The sequence below is a fragment of the Acomys russatus genome, chromosome 21 (genome assembly GCF_903995435.1).
Source record: "Acomys russatus chromosome 21, mAcoRus1.1, whole genome shotgun sequence".
Classification (NCBI taxonomy): Eukaryota; Metazoa; Chordata; class Mammalia; order Rodentia; family Muridae; genus Acomys; species Acomys russatus.
Window position 1 is genome coordinate 11,280,174 of NC_067157.1, and position 15,065 is coordinate 11,295,238.

General features: G+C 45.0%; 1 protein-coding gene across 1 annotated transcript in view; it reads left to right on the forward strand.

Annotated features, from left to right (window-relative positions):
* Slc16a10 (solute carrier family 16 member 10) overlaps window positions 1-7,544 on the forward strand; it is a 145,247-nt gene extending 137,703 nt beyond the window's left edge. Inside the window, exons 5-7 of the mRNA XM_051164485.1 lie at window positions 2,996-3,164; window positions 4,240-4,356; window positions 6,503-7,544. Coding sequence (XP_051020442.1) covers window positions 2,996-3,164; window positions 4,240-4,356; window positions 6,503-7,497 — 1,281 coding nt within the window. The 3' untranslated portion in view covers window positions 7,498-7,544. The remainder of the gene's footprint in view (window positions 1-2,995; window positions 3,165-4,239; window positions 4,357-6,502) is intronic.
* Window positions 7,545-15,065: the final 7,521 nt, after the last annotated feature.

Consider the following 15,065-nt stretch of genomic DNA (forward strand, 5'->3'; position numbering starts at 1 on the left):
GCCAACCTCCTGGTCAGCTAGGACTACAGGCCACTGTGCCTGACTCGTGTATATAACAATTAAAGATACCAATTAGGATTAAGATTGATGATGCTACCAGAACTGGTGTTTTTATGACTTACCCAATTGCTGAGGCAATAATACACCCCTGTAAAAATGACTTAAAAATTATAGCATTACTTACTTTTTAAAGCAGTGTTTCCCATGTAATTTAACATAGCAAAGAAACCCAATTAATTTAATATATCTATTTTTGTAAAGAGAATTATCTCTTTGAGATATTCTAACAACCTATCTGGAAAACCTGTAAATTAATTAATTTGTGGTCGAGAAAAGTATTTGGGGACTGGAGAGATGGTTCAGCAGTTAAGAGCACTGGCTGCTCTTCCAGAGGACCGTGATTTGATTTTCACTATCCACATGGCCCCCTCATCTATGATACATGTTACACGTCATGTAACTCCAGTTCCAGGGGACCTAACACCCTCTTCTGGCCTCTGAGAGCATCAGAAATGCAAGTGGTGTACAGACATATAAGCAAGTAAAACACCCGTGCACTTAAAATTTAACAGAAAATATATATATTTAATTAGGTTTGATTTGGGGAACTTCAGCAAAACTTCAAAGGTTTAAAGCACTTATTCAAGATCAGATCAGAGGTCATAGTAAACCCCTTTAATAAAAGTGACATTAGCATTACAAAGCCAAATACAAGAAAAAAAAAGAGGTAATTTAGGGTTAATTTAGCTCTTTTACAGAGGCCTTGGTTTCTTCTTGTTAACAAAATCTTAGTAGGTAAAGCAGGGGGAAATGGAAATCTTTTATTTTTCTAGCCCAACTTCTTCAAATTCAAAGTAAAATCTCCCACATATCTTTTTAAATTATTTTTTCTTTTATATTTTTATTTATTATGTATAATATATACATAATATATTTTCATTTATTATGTATACAGCGCTCTGCCTGCATATATGCCTGCATGACAGCAGAGGGCACCAGATCTCAGTATAGATGGTTGTGAGCCACCATGTGGTTGTTGGGAATTGAACTCAGGACCTTTGGAAGAGCAGACAGTGCTCTTAACCTCTGAGCCATCTCTCCAGCCCCCTTCCACAATAGCATATTAAGACTGAGCCACGCTGCCTGGAGAAGAAGGTTGTAATGCATAAGGCTAATACACTAGTATTAAAAGGAGAAGGGGGGGGCGACAGGTTAAGAAAACTGTATTTACTGTTTTAACAGAAAGAACAAAATTGTGGTTTTGCAGTGTACTTCAGACGCTGATGCTCAGTTTTTAGAAAACTTTGTAAGTAGCTTCCTTCTAATCCTGCAAATATGGCCGCATGTCTGCAACCTCCCACAGAGTTCTTATCCGTTCGGGTTTTGCCACATTTCCTCTTCTTATTTTTGAACCAATCATCCTGCTTTAGTAGAACAAATATCTCCTTTTTCCCTTAAAAAAAGGCACCAGCGTGCTTTGTAGGTTATCCTGACCAAAGCACGGCGTATCCTTCACGTACGCTTCTTGTTTTGACTAGTTTTAATGTCATACACTAATTAAAGTTTAATTTTAAAATTATTTTTAACTGTGCCTCTGTGTGTGCACATGTGGGCATGTTCAAGGGAGCGCAGGTGCCTGGGGAAGCTGGAAGTGTGCAATCCTTCCAGAGCTGGAGTTTTAGGCAGCTGTGAGCTGCCCTCTGTGGGGGCTGGGACCAAACGTGGGTCCTTTGCAAATCTTAGACTCTGAGCCGTCTCTCCAATCCGCTCGTGAATTAATTAGAATTTTTAACCTTCCCTTCTCACGTACTGTCCACCCCATATTTTGAGGCGAGATCTCTCACCTGGCTTGGAAATCAACAATGAAGCTGCCTGGCCCGCAAGCCCAGCTCCAGAATTACAAACTGGAGTTAATAGACCCAGCTTTTTTCTTTTCTTTATCTTTTATTTATTTATTTATTTATTTATTTATTTATTTTTATTTATTGAGACAAGGTTTCTCCTTGTAGCCTTGGCTGCCCTGGAACTCACTTTGTAGACCAGGCTGGCCTCAAACCCAGAGATCCTCCTCCCTCTGCCTCCCAAGGGCTGGGATTAAAGTTGTGTGCCCGCCACCACCTGGCATCAGGCCCAGCTTTTTTTTTTTGAGACAGGGTTTCTCTGTGTAGCCTTGGCTGTCCTGAACTCACTTTGTAGACCAGGCTGGCCTCGAACTCACAGCGATCCTCCTGCCTCTGTCTCTCGAGTGCCGGGATTAAAGGCGTGCACCACCACGCCCGGCCAGGCCCAGCTTTTTAACATGCGGATTCCGGAGCTCTGACTCTACCCTCATGATTGCGAGGCAAGCCCTCTACCCCCTGAGCCCGGTTGTCCTAATTTTGAGGCATTGTCTCTCTGAATTACTCAGGCTAGCCTGAACTCCCGCTAGTCCAGGCAGGTCCTGAATTCTCTCCCGCCTTGTTTCAGCCTGCAGAGTTGCTAGGCTTATAGACCTGCGCCTTTAGGCCGGGGTGAGGAAATACTTTCATTCTTAACATCTGCATAAAGTACATTTGAGAACATGCAATACTATTTCATGACGATGACATACAGAATAATACTTTAAGGAAAAATCTGTTAAAAAAAAAAAAAAAAGAATTATGTAATTTTTATATTAGGAATGGAGGGCCGTACCTGTAAACCCAGAACTAACAAGGGTCAGGAGTTCAAGGTCATGCTTGGCTACACACCGTCTGAGGCCAGCTGAGGCTGCACAAAACTCTACCTCAAAATAACTCTAATCATGTTTTAAAAATCGAAGGCTGCACATTGACAAAGCCCAGACAAAGCCCTAGCACTAATTGTATTGCCATTGTAGAGTTGTCTGAATTGCGGGACTTTAAAACAACCACGGCCCTTTCATTTCTTTCTATGGCAGAACAATCTGTTACCACTCTTCTAAACACGATTTTGAATTATTATAACTAAAAAAGCTTCCGTGTTCTTAAAATTTTAGGGGATGAGTGTTGCTATCCTGGGACCCACGTTTCAAGATCTGGCAGCGAACGTGAACAGAAACATCAGCAGCTTGTCGCTGATATTTGTGGGCCGCGCCACCGGCTTCTTGTGCGGCACCATGATCGGCGGGGTTCTCTTTGACCACATGAATCAGTTCTTTCTCCTGGGTGAGCAAACACTGTCCTTTGATGTTTGCATCTCACCTGACTTGACACCTTGGCTCTGTGTGGAAATCCCAGCCCGCAGAATGCCTGACAACAGAAGTGGGTGGTCTCTCCTGGCATCTTACCTGGGCAGATGGAGGGAGTCTGTACTGACCCGCCCCCCTCCTCCAGGAAATCTGGCCAGCCCTCGGGGATGAGTGTTGGCAACCGCGCCCCCAGCAACGCTGCCCTTGACTGAATTTAGGCGCCACGCCACGCACATGCGCACTGGTTGCCCGCGAATCTCTGCTCATCTGTGGTGAGACAGGGCTTCGGGGGCCACTGGGTCAGAATGAGTTGCTGCAACCCGGCCAGGCTCTGTGGATTCCGGACTGAACATGAAGGGGCAGGGGCTTGTAAGAGAAATGATGTACACTATGTTTTTGTCCCTGTTGTCCGGTGTCACAGACGACATCCGGACGGTCCCTTCCACACCCTGAAAAGATGGCAAAGGTCTTAGCATAATTTTTCCAAGAAATTGACACAACTAAGAAACACTTAGATGAATAAGACACAAAGCAAGGAAATGATATTGTTGATGAATAAATAACTGGCTCTTCTTGTATTTCCCTCCTTATTACCCAATACTAATTAAAGAATATTTAACCAGAAACTATTACAATAAAGCATTGTTGGTCCACATCTAAAAATGCTCTTAGATTCTTACATGTGATGAATAAGTAAATAATTTCTGGCCTGTCTCCTTTGCTATTAAACTTTGCTTTGCTAAATAATTTATTATGATTATTAATAATAATATAATGCTGTTTAGTAATTTATATCTTACATTACAAAAGCCTTACAGAATTCACATGCTATTACATAACCACTGTAGAAGCTGCAATTGTGTTAATTCAGTCTTATTTTTATATTCCCTTAGGTTTTTAATGATCCTAAGGGATACAGTTTTTTATAGCTTATTCTCCTTTTTTTTTTAATATGAAAGTTTATTTTTGCAGTGGGGCTCACACATGCTAGATAAGCCTTCTGCTCCTACACCCCCAGCTCCCGCAGCTGAGTCTCTCCCCTCTCTTCCTAGGCATGTCCATGGTGGCGACAACAGTGGGGCTTTATCTCATCCCTTTCTGCAAAACGGCCGTCTTACTGATTGTCACCATGTCTGTCTTTGGGGCTTCCGTTGGCGTCGTGGACACAGGTGTGTGGAGGCTGCAGCGTCGTCGCTAGGGGTGGGAACTCTACTAGAAACATGCCGTGAAGGGTAGCAACTGCCCCTGGCATGCTTTTGAAATGACAGAGACTTTCTGACTTGGTCACGGGGTCATGCAGACGGACACCCTTGTAGCAGCTGACTTACAGGAACTAAGCTGGGAAAGGCCCCCTTCTGTGGTGGACAGTGCACGTGGTGGAAAGCCAGGTGAAACGGGCTTTCATTTAGGGGAGTTAAACTTTATCATTGTAAAGCAAGAGGAATTGATGGTTAAAAACAACATGAGCCATCATTTGGCCGAGGAAGCACAGAAGCAGAGATACAGTTAAAATACACCCTGTCTTCTCAGCTAGGAGAAACATGCGCTCTGTGCTACTCTTTCTCTCCTACTAATTTCTCTTAGAAGTTCTAAATCTCCAAAGGTATAGCCTTTCTATATGTCAATATCTATATGAAAACCTACTAAATCCCATACACAATGCAGTCTTTCCTTCAATTCTTGCTCTCTAGTTCTCCCTTGGGGTGCTTTTGCTTTTTCCTTTTGTTGAAAATAGATTTTTTTTTCTCACATAATATACCTAATTATACTTTGCTTTCCCTCTGCTCCTCCCAGTTCCTCTCTACCATCCCTCCCTACCATCTCTCCCTTCCATCCCTCCCTTCCATCCCTTCCTTCCATCTCTCCCTACCATCCCTCTGTACCATCCCTCCCTACCATTCCTCCATACCATCCCTCCTTAACCATCCCCCCTACCATCCCCCCTACCATCCCTCTACCATCCCTCCCTACCATCCCCCTTCCATCCCTCCCTACCATCCCTCCCTACCATTCCCCCTACCATCCCTCCCTTCCATCCCTCCCTCCCTACCATGCCTCCCCTCCAGATCCTCTCCCTTTGTGCCTCTCATTGGAAAAGAAAAGGCTTCTAAAGGATAATAATAAAATATAATAAGATAAACCAAAAACCTACACTTTAGAATTGGACAAAACAAACAAACAGAAGGAAAAGAGCCCAAGCGAAGGCACAAGAAACAGAGACCCACTCATCCACACACTCAGGAGTCCCATAAAAACTCGAATCTGGAAGCCATGACATACACGAGAAGGACCTGGCAAAGACCTGCTCGAGCCCAGTGCGTATTGCCTCGGTCTGTCTGAGTTCATGCCTACTTTGATTATGTTTCTTTAGAGGGCCTTGTTTTCTTGGTGTCCTCCATCCCCTCTGCTTTCACACTCTTTTTACCTCCTCTTCCCAGTGTCCCTGAGTTCTGAGGGGAGGGATTTGATAGAGGCATCAAGTTTAGGGCTGAATTATCCAAGGAGTGAGAGAGAGAGAGAGAGAGAGAGAGAGAGAGAGAGAGAGACAGAGACAGAGAGAGAGAGAGAGAGAGAGAGAGAGAGAGAGAGAGAGAGAGAGAGAGAGAGAGAGTGATGTCCGGCTGTGGGTCTCTATGTTTGCTGGAGTGCCCCTTCTGATAAATCATGAAATATTTTATAACACAGGTTTCATTCCTTTGCAAAGTTACCAAGAATTACACGCTCATCTCAAACACATTCATCTGGTTAAAATAAAATAGCCAAAGGCTTGATGCTACTTAGGGCTTTCCCCTTGCAGGTGTTGTGCAGATGCTGAGAGGAGTGCTGTTTCCTGTAGCTGGAACAGCAAAGCTTAGAGCATTCAGGTTCCTGATGGAATGTTTTACATTTATTTCATCCGCAATGTTCAAGGTGGCTGCCAGAAAGCTTTGTCATCTGGCTTCTATCTGATGATAGTTTTGCCTAGTAAACACATGGACTGCAAACATTTGCAATGGTCTATAGTATTGCTCCCCAGTGTGGTGTCAGCACTGTGTATAACAGTCCTTTGCTAGCGTTCCTAGCTCCAGGGGGTAATGGCTCACCAACTCATAGCATTTCCTGTATGAGTCTGATATATTACAGCAGTTCCTGGCATGGTCCCTTAATCAGAACCACATGGGGCCGGTACTGAGTTACTCGTTACTAGGAAAGTCACAGAATTCCCACCATGTGACACAGGCTCAGCCTCTTTATCATAGAAACGACTAGCTGGGTTTTCCCTGGCCAAGTCGGCAGCTTAACTTTAACCATTCATTCCTCATGTCTCATTGGCAGGTGCAAATGTCCTCATTTTGGCTCTTTGGGGGGACAAAGGAGCCCCTCACATGCAGGCCTTGCACTTCAGTTTCGCCTTGGGTGCCTTTCTGGCTCCCCTGCTGGCTAAATTGGCCTGGGGTACAACAGCATCTGCTCAGAACCACACAGAGTCCGACTTTGGCCCTCCAATGCTGAACCAAACCTCTGAAGCCGCCACAGGCTCTCTGTTCGCGGTTCCCGACAATATGAATCTGCTGTGGGCGTATGCCTCCATCGGCACCTATATTTTAGTAGTTGCTGTGTTTCTGTTTGGTCTGTTTTGTAAGAAACGCTCAAGGCAGAAAAAATCCACAGGCTCTGCGCAGGGAGCTCGAAGGGCTAAATACCACAGGGCCCTGCTCTGCCTCCTCTTCCTCTTCTTCTTCTTTTATGTGGGAGCTGAGATAACATTTGGCTCTTACGTTTTCTCCTTTGCCACCACCCATGTTGGCATGGAAGAAAGCGAGGCAGCTGGCTTGAACTCTGTCTTCTGGGGGACCTTTGCAGCCTGCAGGGGTCTGGCCATCTTCTTTGCAACATTTTTACAGCCTGGAACCATGATTGTGTTGAGCAACATTGGCAGCCTGACCTCATCTTTCTTTCTGGTGCTTTTTGACAAGAGCCGTCTTTGTCTCTGGATTGCAACTTCTGTGTATGGAGCCTCGATGGCAGCCACATTTCCCAGCGGCATTTCCTGGGTGGAGCAGTACACCAGCATAAGTGGGAAAGCTGCAGCATTCTTTGTGATTGGTGCTTCTCTGGGAGACATGGCCATTCCTGCAGTGATTGGAATTCTTCAGGGACACTACCCAGACCTGCCAGTAGTTCTGTACACATGCCTGGGGTCAGCCATCTTCACTGCTGTTTTATTTCCTGTGATGTATAAATTAGCCACCTTACCCCTGAAAGGCCAGCACAGAGGAAAAAAAGAGAGAGAGGACCAGAAAGCTTTGTCCACTAGTTCTAGGCTCTGAGGAAAAGACTAAACGTGAGCTTTAAAAAAAAAAAAAAAAGGAATGAAACAAAATTTGAAGTGGTTGGGGTGAGTGGTCCACGAGGCCATCTGTAAGGGATACGTCTAGAGATATTGTGATAGAGCCCACCGATGTGCCTTTCTCTTCAGCTCCTCTGCAATCCTCCCGAGACACACTTGGACAGAAGGAACGTATACTTAGAGAGGACAAATTACATAGCAAATTCACTGAATAAAGTATTCAATCAACCGGAGAGTGAAGATTTTTCAATACCTATTAACATCCAAGCTCTTCTGGGTCTACCTGGAGAGAAAGCTAGAAAATTCAGAGGCTTCCTGTGGTTCTAAGTCACCCATTAACTACCAAGTGCTCCCAAACAGTGAGATCTTGCTGGAGACTGTTCTGACAGATGAGTGATCAGGTGATGTTTATGGTCACCATCTTGCAGAGCCTATGAATCCGGGGGAGGCTGGGAAACTGTGGGCATTCCAACATATCAGATGGGCTTTCCAGCAGTGACCGCCCACTCACCTTCTACCAAGTGTTCAGGGAGTATTTTTTTGTGAAATCATCCTTGCAAGAATCAGATGTTAAGCTGGGCGTGGTGGTGCACGCCTTTAATCCCAGCACTTTGGAGGCAGAGGCAGGCAGATCACTGTGAGTTCGAGGCCAGCCTGGTCTACAAACTGAGTCCAGGACAGCCAAGGCTACACAGAGAAACCCTGTCTCAAAAAAAAAAAAAAAAGGAATCAGATGCTGCTATCGAGCTGGGTCAAGCATGCCAGTGACAATAACTGATTTCAGCTTTTTTTTTTTTCTGGTTTTTCGAGACAGGGTTTCTCTGTGTAGCCTTGGCTGTCATGGACTCACTTTGTAGACTAGGCTGGCCTTGAACTCACAGAGATCTGCCTGCCTTGGCTTCACGAGTCTGGGATTAAAGGCATGCACTACCACGCCTGGCTCTGATTTCAGCTTTTTATTGCTCCAAAGGAAACACAGAGCAAGATTTAAGTCATATGTAGCTTCTCAACATGACTGCCTTGCAAGGCTTCCCTGGGGCTCTCAGCACAGCCTTGATGTCTTCTCCAGACCCTGGATTTCTAAAAATGAAGATGAGATGATTCCCAAATTGAAAATCTATGAGTTACAAAATTTTCACAAGATGTCTCGTAGAAATCAAACGTAACCTCTAGCTCACTTTTCATTGCAAATACTAAATGAAATAAAGATGATACAAATCTTATTAAGAGTGTGATGCTGATTACACGTGTCATTTATTGTGCTTACTGCTTAATACTCTGAAGAAAAATACTACTTTCAGTGCAGAATTGAATCCATCCTAAGGTGGATGGATCCATACTTTTAACATGTCTGAAATCAGGATATATCTTACAATAAATGGTCATTTAAAATTGGGACAAAGTTACTTGACAGTGTTTTCTCATATATATATATTAATGATCCATCCACTATTCCATCCAGTAAAATAGAATCCAATGCAAAAATCTCTGTCGTACTTCAGAAGCCTCAAACATCTGAAAGTTTTGCTCAGAAGTCTGAGCTCAGTGTCTGAGACTTGAGGTAAACCTGTGGTCATGAGCTTTCCTCAGAATTGAAAGAGACAGGCGTGGCAGCTCACGGTAGCATGAGCTTCATGCCAGCCTGAAATACAGCAAGATCCATCTTAAAAAAAAAAAAAATCAAAGACTCAGCACTCTGGAAGGCAGAGGCAGAAGGATCTCTGTGAGTTCGAGGCCAGCCTGGTCTACAAAGCAAATCCTGGACAGCCAAGGCTACACAGAGAAACCCTGTCTCAGGAGGAAAAAAGAAAGAAGCTTCCAAACTACAATGGCAGGGAAGTCACATTAGCAATTGAGATGTAATATGAATGATTTCATTTTTCAATTTAAAAAAAAAAAGAAAGAAAAAGAAAATACTTTTATGGCTGCCGGGTAGCACAATGTGAGGAGCTGTATTAAAGGGTCCCAGCTTTAGAAAGGTTGAGGGCCACTGCTCTGGTGCCTGGCAGAGGAAGGAATCGGCACTGTAGGCCAGGGTTCCCCGCCTGCCTAGGTGCATGCCACCCTCTCTGGCACTCTTCTTTCTCCTTGCTGGGCCTGCAACTGTCTCCCAGCAGAGCCCTGAGGCATGCTTCTGGATACAAAGGAATGCCGCTGGGTCCTGGCAGAGTCCCAGCTTCCTTCAGGTACTGTCTGTGGAAATTCTGCCACAAAAGAGAAGACTCCTAGGCACAAGGCATGGCTGTGAGCTTGTGCCCTGGGCTGTACCCTGGATGTTCTCAGCTGTTCCACTGTGGCAGGGAAATATACAGAGCACTACATTGTTGTTGTTGTCTGTATTGTTTCACTTGTTTGAGTCTCCAGGCCAGAAGCCCATCTCTAGTGTCACAAGTCGTTACAAGGTCAATGGCGTACATCATCTTACACTGTGTGCATTAGAGAGCAAGTTCCTAGACTTCCTGGGCTCTCAAAGATTAAACGCCAGAGATGCCAGGAAAGTTCTGGCTTGGGATGTGGAGAGGAGGGTGAACCAGATCTGAATTCCCCTCCCCACCTCCTTCTCAAAGGGTAGCACAATTCTCATCTCAGAGGGAATAAGAGATTGGGTTGGGTTGGGGCAGTGAGACTGAGTTTTCATGTGCACCACTGGCTAGCCTGACACTATATTGCTCAGGTTAGTGTTTAGCCCTCAGTGATCCTCCTGCCTCAGCTTTTCCAGTGATGGGATCACAGGTGTGTGCCTCAACACATGGCCTACAGATAGTCTCTTCTTGGGCAAAATATGAGAAACAATGGCCCCAGAATACCAATTCACATTTCCTAAACAACTTGTTTTGAATGAAAATAGCTTTATGAAGATTTCACAGAACAAAAGAAGGTCATAAACCAAGACATCTTGGGGCTAGAGAGATAGCTCAGTGGGTAAGAGCACTGACTGCTCTTCCAAAGGAGCCGGGTTCAATTCCCAGCACCCACATGGCAGCTCACCAACTGTCTGTAACTCCAAAATCTGATACACTCACACAGACATACATACAGGCAAAACACAAATGCACATAAAGGAAAAATAAAATTATATATATATATATATATATATATATATATATATATATATATATATATATATATATATATATAATCAAGACATCTTTTAAAATACATCCCTGAAAACATCAGGCAGGCAGGCTCAACACAGTGAGGACCTCTCTTCTTGGGGTTTCATATGCTACTGGTGAGCACGTTAGCTTTGAGATTGTGGAAAACAAACTATCTACTGACTTAAGGCATTCCAAGAGGTCTCACCTGACTGTCCTAAGGGCCTTAGGTCAGACACAGGTGAGGGCAATGAGTGTCTAGGAAGGAGCTCTGAGGTTACAACATTCCATTCTCACCATCTTTCCAAGCAATCATCCTGGTAGCACCTTTAACATGGGTGTGGCTTTCACTGCCTTTCTGAAAACTTGCGTTCACATAGGCCACTTTGGGAGGTCCCTCCTTGGAGAGCTCCAGAACATGGGGCCATTTCAATTCAAGTCTACCGTGGAACTTGGAGTATTAAACTCCAGAAGATCCAGATTTCCAACCAACTGAGAGAAACTCGATCTCTGTCTTTTTCCAGGTAATGGGAAATTCCATTGGGATTCGTTTAAGTTAGGTGCTAAAGAGGCCAGGGCAACAGCCGGCAGCCTTTACACCATCCTCCAGATAGATCGTTTTTTTTTTTTTTTTTTTTTTTTTTAAATGAAAGATGAATAAAGAAAATGGTCAGAGGTGCCCCACAGGCCTTTAAGGCTTTAAATAAAAAAGTCTCCAGGCAGTGGTGGTGCACGCATTTAATCCCAGCACTCAGGAGGCAGAGGCAGGTGGATCGCTGTGAGTTCGAGGCCAGCCTGGTCTACAAAGCGAGTCCAGGACAGCCAAGGCTACATAGAGAAATACTGTCTCAAAAAACAAAACAAAACAAAACAAAACAAAACAAAACAAAAACAAAAGTCCAGATGATATCAAAACACCCCTGTCATCATAGCCTGCATAGGGTAGAGTGTCTGCTGCTGAGACCTCAAGGAAACCCTAAAAACAGCTGAGCACAGGGGGCAAGGACCAGGAGGGTCCCCCTCCACGTACGCTTCAAATTCAGTTTTCTGGGTTGCTTTCATTATTAGTATTTTTGTTTTGTTTTAAGAAAAAGAAGGCAGAAGAAACTATCAAGTAGAGAAAATATTTTTGGTTAAAAAATAATAATAAAGAGAAAAGGAACCAGCCAAGGACAATACATGCAATAAACTTCGAACCCCTACCCAGATCTACCCTACGGACAGGACATTCTCCACAGTTGAGTGGAGAGTGGGGTCATGGCATGTTTAGTGCCATACGCATCCTTAAAACTGTGTGTACATCTAAAAGCTAAAGGTGCCATGTGTCTAAGCATCATCTAGATGTTATTGAAAAGTAAAAGCCAGAGCCACTAGCTCCTACTCAAGACTGCGGACACTGACCTAGGTATTCAACAACGGAACTTTCAGGGCAAAGACAAGAGGGAGCTGTGCTCGCTCTGCCCACTCTTTCTTTCCTAGACTCAGTGGGTACTCTCTAGGCATTTCTAGGGAGCCATTGGCACTCTACTCTCCTGAAGGGTACCATCTTGTCTGTGGACACAGGCCCACTCTATTGCACATTCTGTTTTCACACATTCCAACCTGACTCCCAATTCCCAGTGCATAGACAGTATCACCAAAGAGCCTCCTTCTTGGGGTGTATGAATCTATCAGAAGTTTCTATCACAACATCACTCATGTCTATAACAGGTGAGGGACTGCATCAGTTTTGAATGACATGGGTCTTGCCTGTGGGGTTGGCAGTACTCTAGGATGGACTTATCTACTGTGGACAAACACCCCCATGACTCTTTAAAAACATAGCCACAATTGAACATGTGGCACACTTCTAGAACCCCAGTTCTAGAAAAAAGGACCAGGAGTTCAAGGTCATCCTCAACGAAATGGTGAGTTGTGGCCAGCCTGTGCTACGTGAAAATGTCTTGAGGAAACACGACAGAACACAGCCGCCTTAGCCCCCTTCCTGCAAGCCTGAACTACCTTCCTTTGATGCACCAACCAATGTTGCGTTAGACATTGGCCTTTTAGCACAGCAAGGCGGAGTCTTGCTGGTAGCAAAGTTGGGGGGGAAAGGGGAGCTACACCAACACTCCAGGAATAGAGACTGATATTCATGAGGTTTATAGTCAGGCTCTATGGTGACTACCTTTGCTTTAGGATCAAGAGTTTTAAGCTGGGGGTGGGGCCTGGGGTGGGGGATGGAGTCTGCAAAGCTAGCTCAGTGAATGGAGTTCTTTTTTTTAAGATTTATTTATTTATTATTATGTATACAATGCTCTGTCTGCACATACACCTGCAGGCCAGAAGAGGGCACCAGATCATAGTATAGGTGGCTGTGAACCACCATGTGGTTGCTGGGAATTGAACTGAGGACCTGTGGAGGAGCAGTCAGTGCTCTTAACCTCTGAGCCATGCTGTGCAGACCTGTGCTCTTGACTCTCTAGTGGCCTTGTAAGAAGTTGGGAGAGGCGAGTAGGTTCCCCGCTAATGACAGGTAGAGGTAGGAAGCTTCCTGAGAGTCCAGAGAGGGATTCTCAAAAAGCAGACAAAAATAAAAACAAAACAAAAAACAAACAACAACAACAACAACAACAAACTGGGCAGCTTCTGAGGAGCCACACCAAAAAGGGCTTCCGACTTCTATCCACACACACACACACACACACACACACACACACACACACACACTTGCACATGTACTCTCCTCAACCCCCCCACAAAAACATATATGAAGTTGGTAATGAGGCTCCTTGGGGCCCCAAGTTCATCACCAGGAAAGGAAAAGGAAAGAGCACAGAGTTTTCTCCTTACTTTGCTCCTATCTGTTCTTGGTTTCTGGTCACCGGGGGGGGGGGGGGGGGGGGGGGGGGGGTAGGGGGGGGGGGGTGTGTTTAGGGGAAGGAACGGGTGTTTGCTTAACATAATAGTTTGTTTCTTCTGCAATCCAGAAAGTTCACACCCTGAAGACAATGCAGTAGACCAAGGGCGCCAGCTGCTGAGACCTTCGTCCTGTTCATCCCCTACCACAGCGACTGCTCTTAATTATCAAGGAATGATGGGTCTTTATGATTACTTCATTTACTCTGAAGGCCTCAGAGCAAAAATATCCACTGCTGAAATTTATGAGGCACGGAGAAAGTTAGAAAATTACAAATAAAGGGCTTAGGGATTTAGCTCAGTGGTAGAGCACTTGCCTAGAAAGCGCAAGGCCCTGGGTTCTGGGAGGGGGCGGTGAGGAGAAAGAAAATGACAAATAAGGCAGATTAAGATTTTTTTATTATTATTAATTTTACTATTTTTAAAAGATCTTGTCTCACTTGTCTATGTGTGGTGTGTGCATGTGAGTGCAGATGGCAGAGGATGCCCCCTGAAGCTGCAGTTACAGGCCATTGTGAGACACCCAGTGTGGGGTTTGGACCTCAGCAAGAGCTGCTGATCCTGTCTCTCCCTCCCAGGAAGCAGATTTCAGGCACTAGAAAGGAAAATCTCTAAGCTGCCTTCTGGCTGACCTTCCCTTGTGGGTTAAAAAAAAAAAAATGCACCAGCCTGTGAGGGAATGATAAGGTCGTAGAAACTGCCTGGGACTCTCTGCAGGTTGAAGATAAACCAGCGAGGAGGTGCCACTGGCCACAGGACCAGTTATCCAGCCCAAACAGCAAAACAGCCAGCAGTTCCTTCTTAGTCCAGAGCTAAGGAGACTAGCAGGTGGCCCGAAGATAATAAACACGGTTTGTTTACTCTTTTCTGCCTTCAGAACTGAAAGGTAAACCCTTGACCCAAAAAACTGGCAGCCAGCTTCGACTCCTTTCTGTCTTCGACCGAGCCTGAGTTCTCTCTCAGCCACACAGAGCAATTCTTAGTGGATTACAAGGCTAGACCCAAAAATACTTAGGCAAACTAGTTCCTCTCTGATTGGCCCACAAGTACAGAGCATCGCCTTTGTGCCTAATGCCCGTGCCAGGGGACAACGTTCAACAGTTGATTGACTCCTTCCCCCACGGATCCTGGGAACCAAACCCGGGTCATCAGGCTTGCGTGGAAATGCTTTCACACACTCCTGAGACAGGGTTTCATGTAGCCCAGGCTGCCCTCAAACTCCCTATGTGCCCAACAATGATGACTTTGCATTTCTGATCTCTCTCATTCTACCTCCGAGTGCTGAGGTTACAGGCCTGTGCTACCAAGGCTAAGAAGAAATGGTTGGCTTGAGGAAAGACCCAATAAAATGCAGCCTTAAGTTGGGTGTAGAGGCCGTAACACCAGCATCAGGAGGCTGGTGAAGGATGGCTAGGAGTTTGACACCAGCTGGGCTGCAGAGTAAATTCCAGGCTATCCTGGGCTACAGGATGAGACCGCTTTTCTTTTTTTTTCTTTTTTTTTAAGATCTGCTTTTCCTCAGGTAGTATAACTCAGCAAAGGCTCACACCAATGC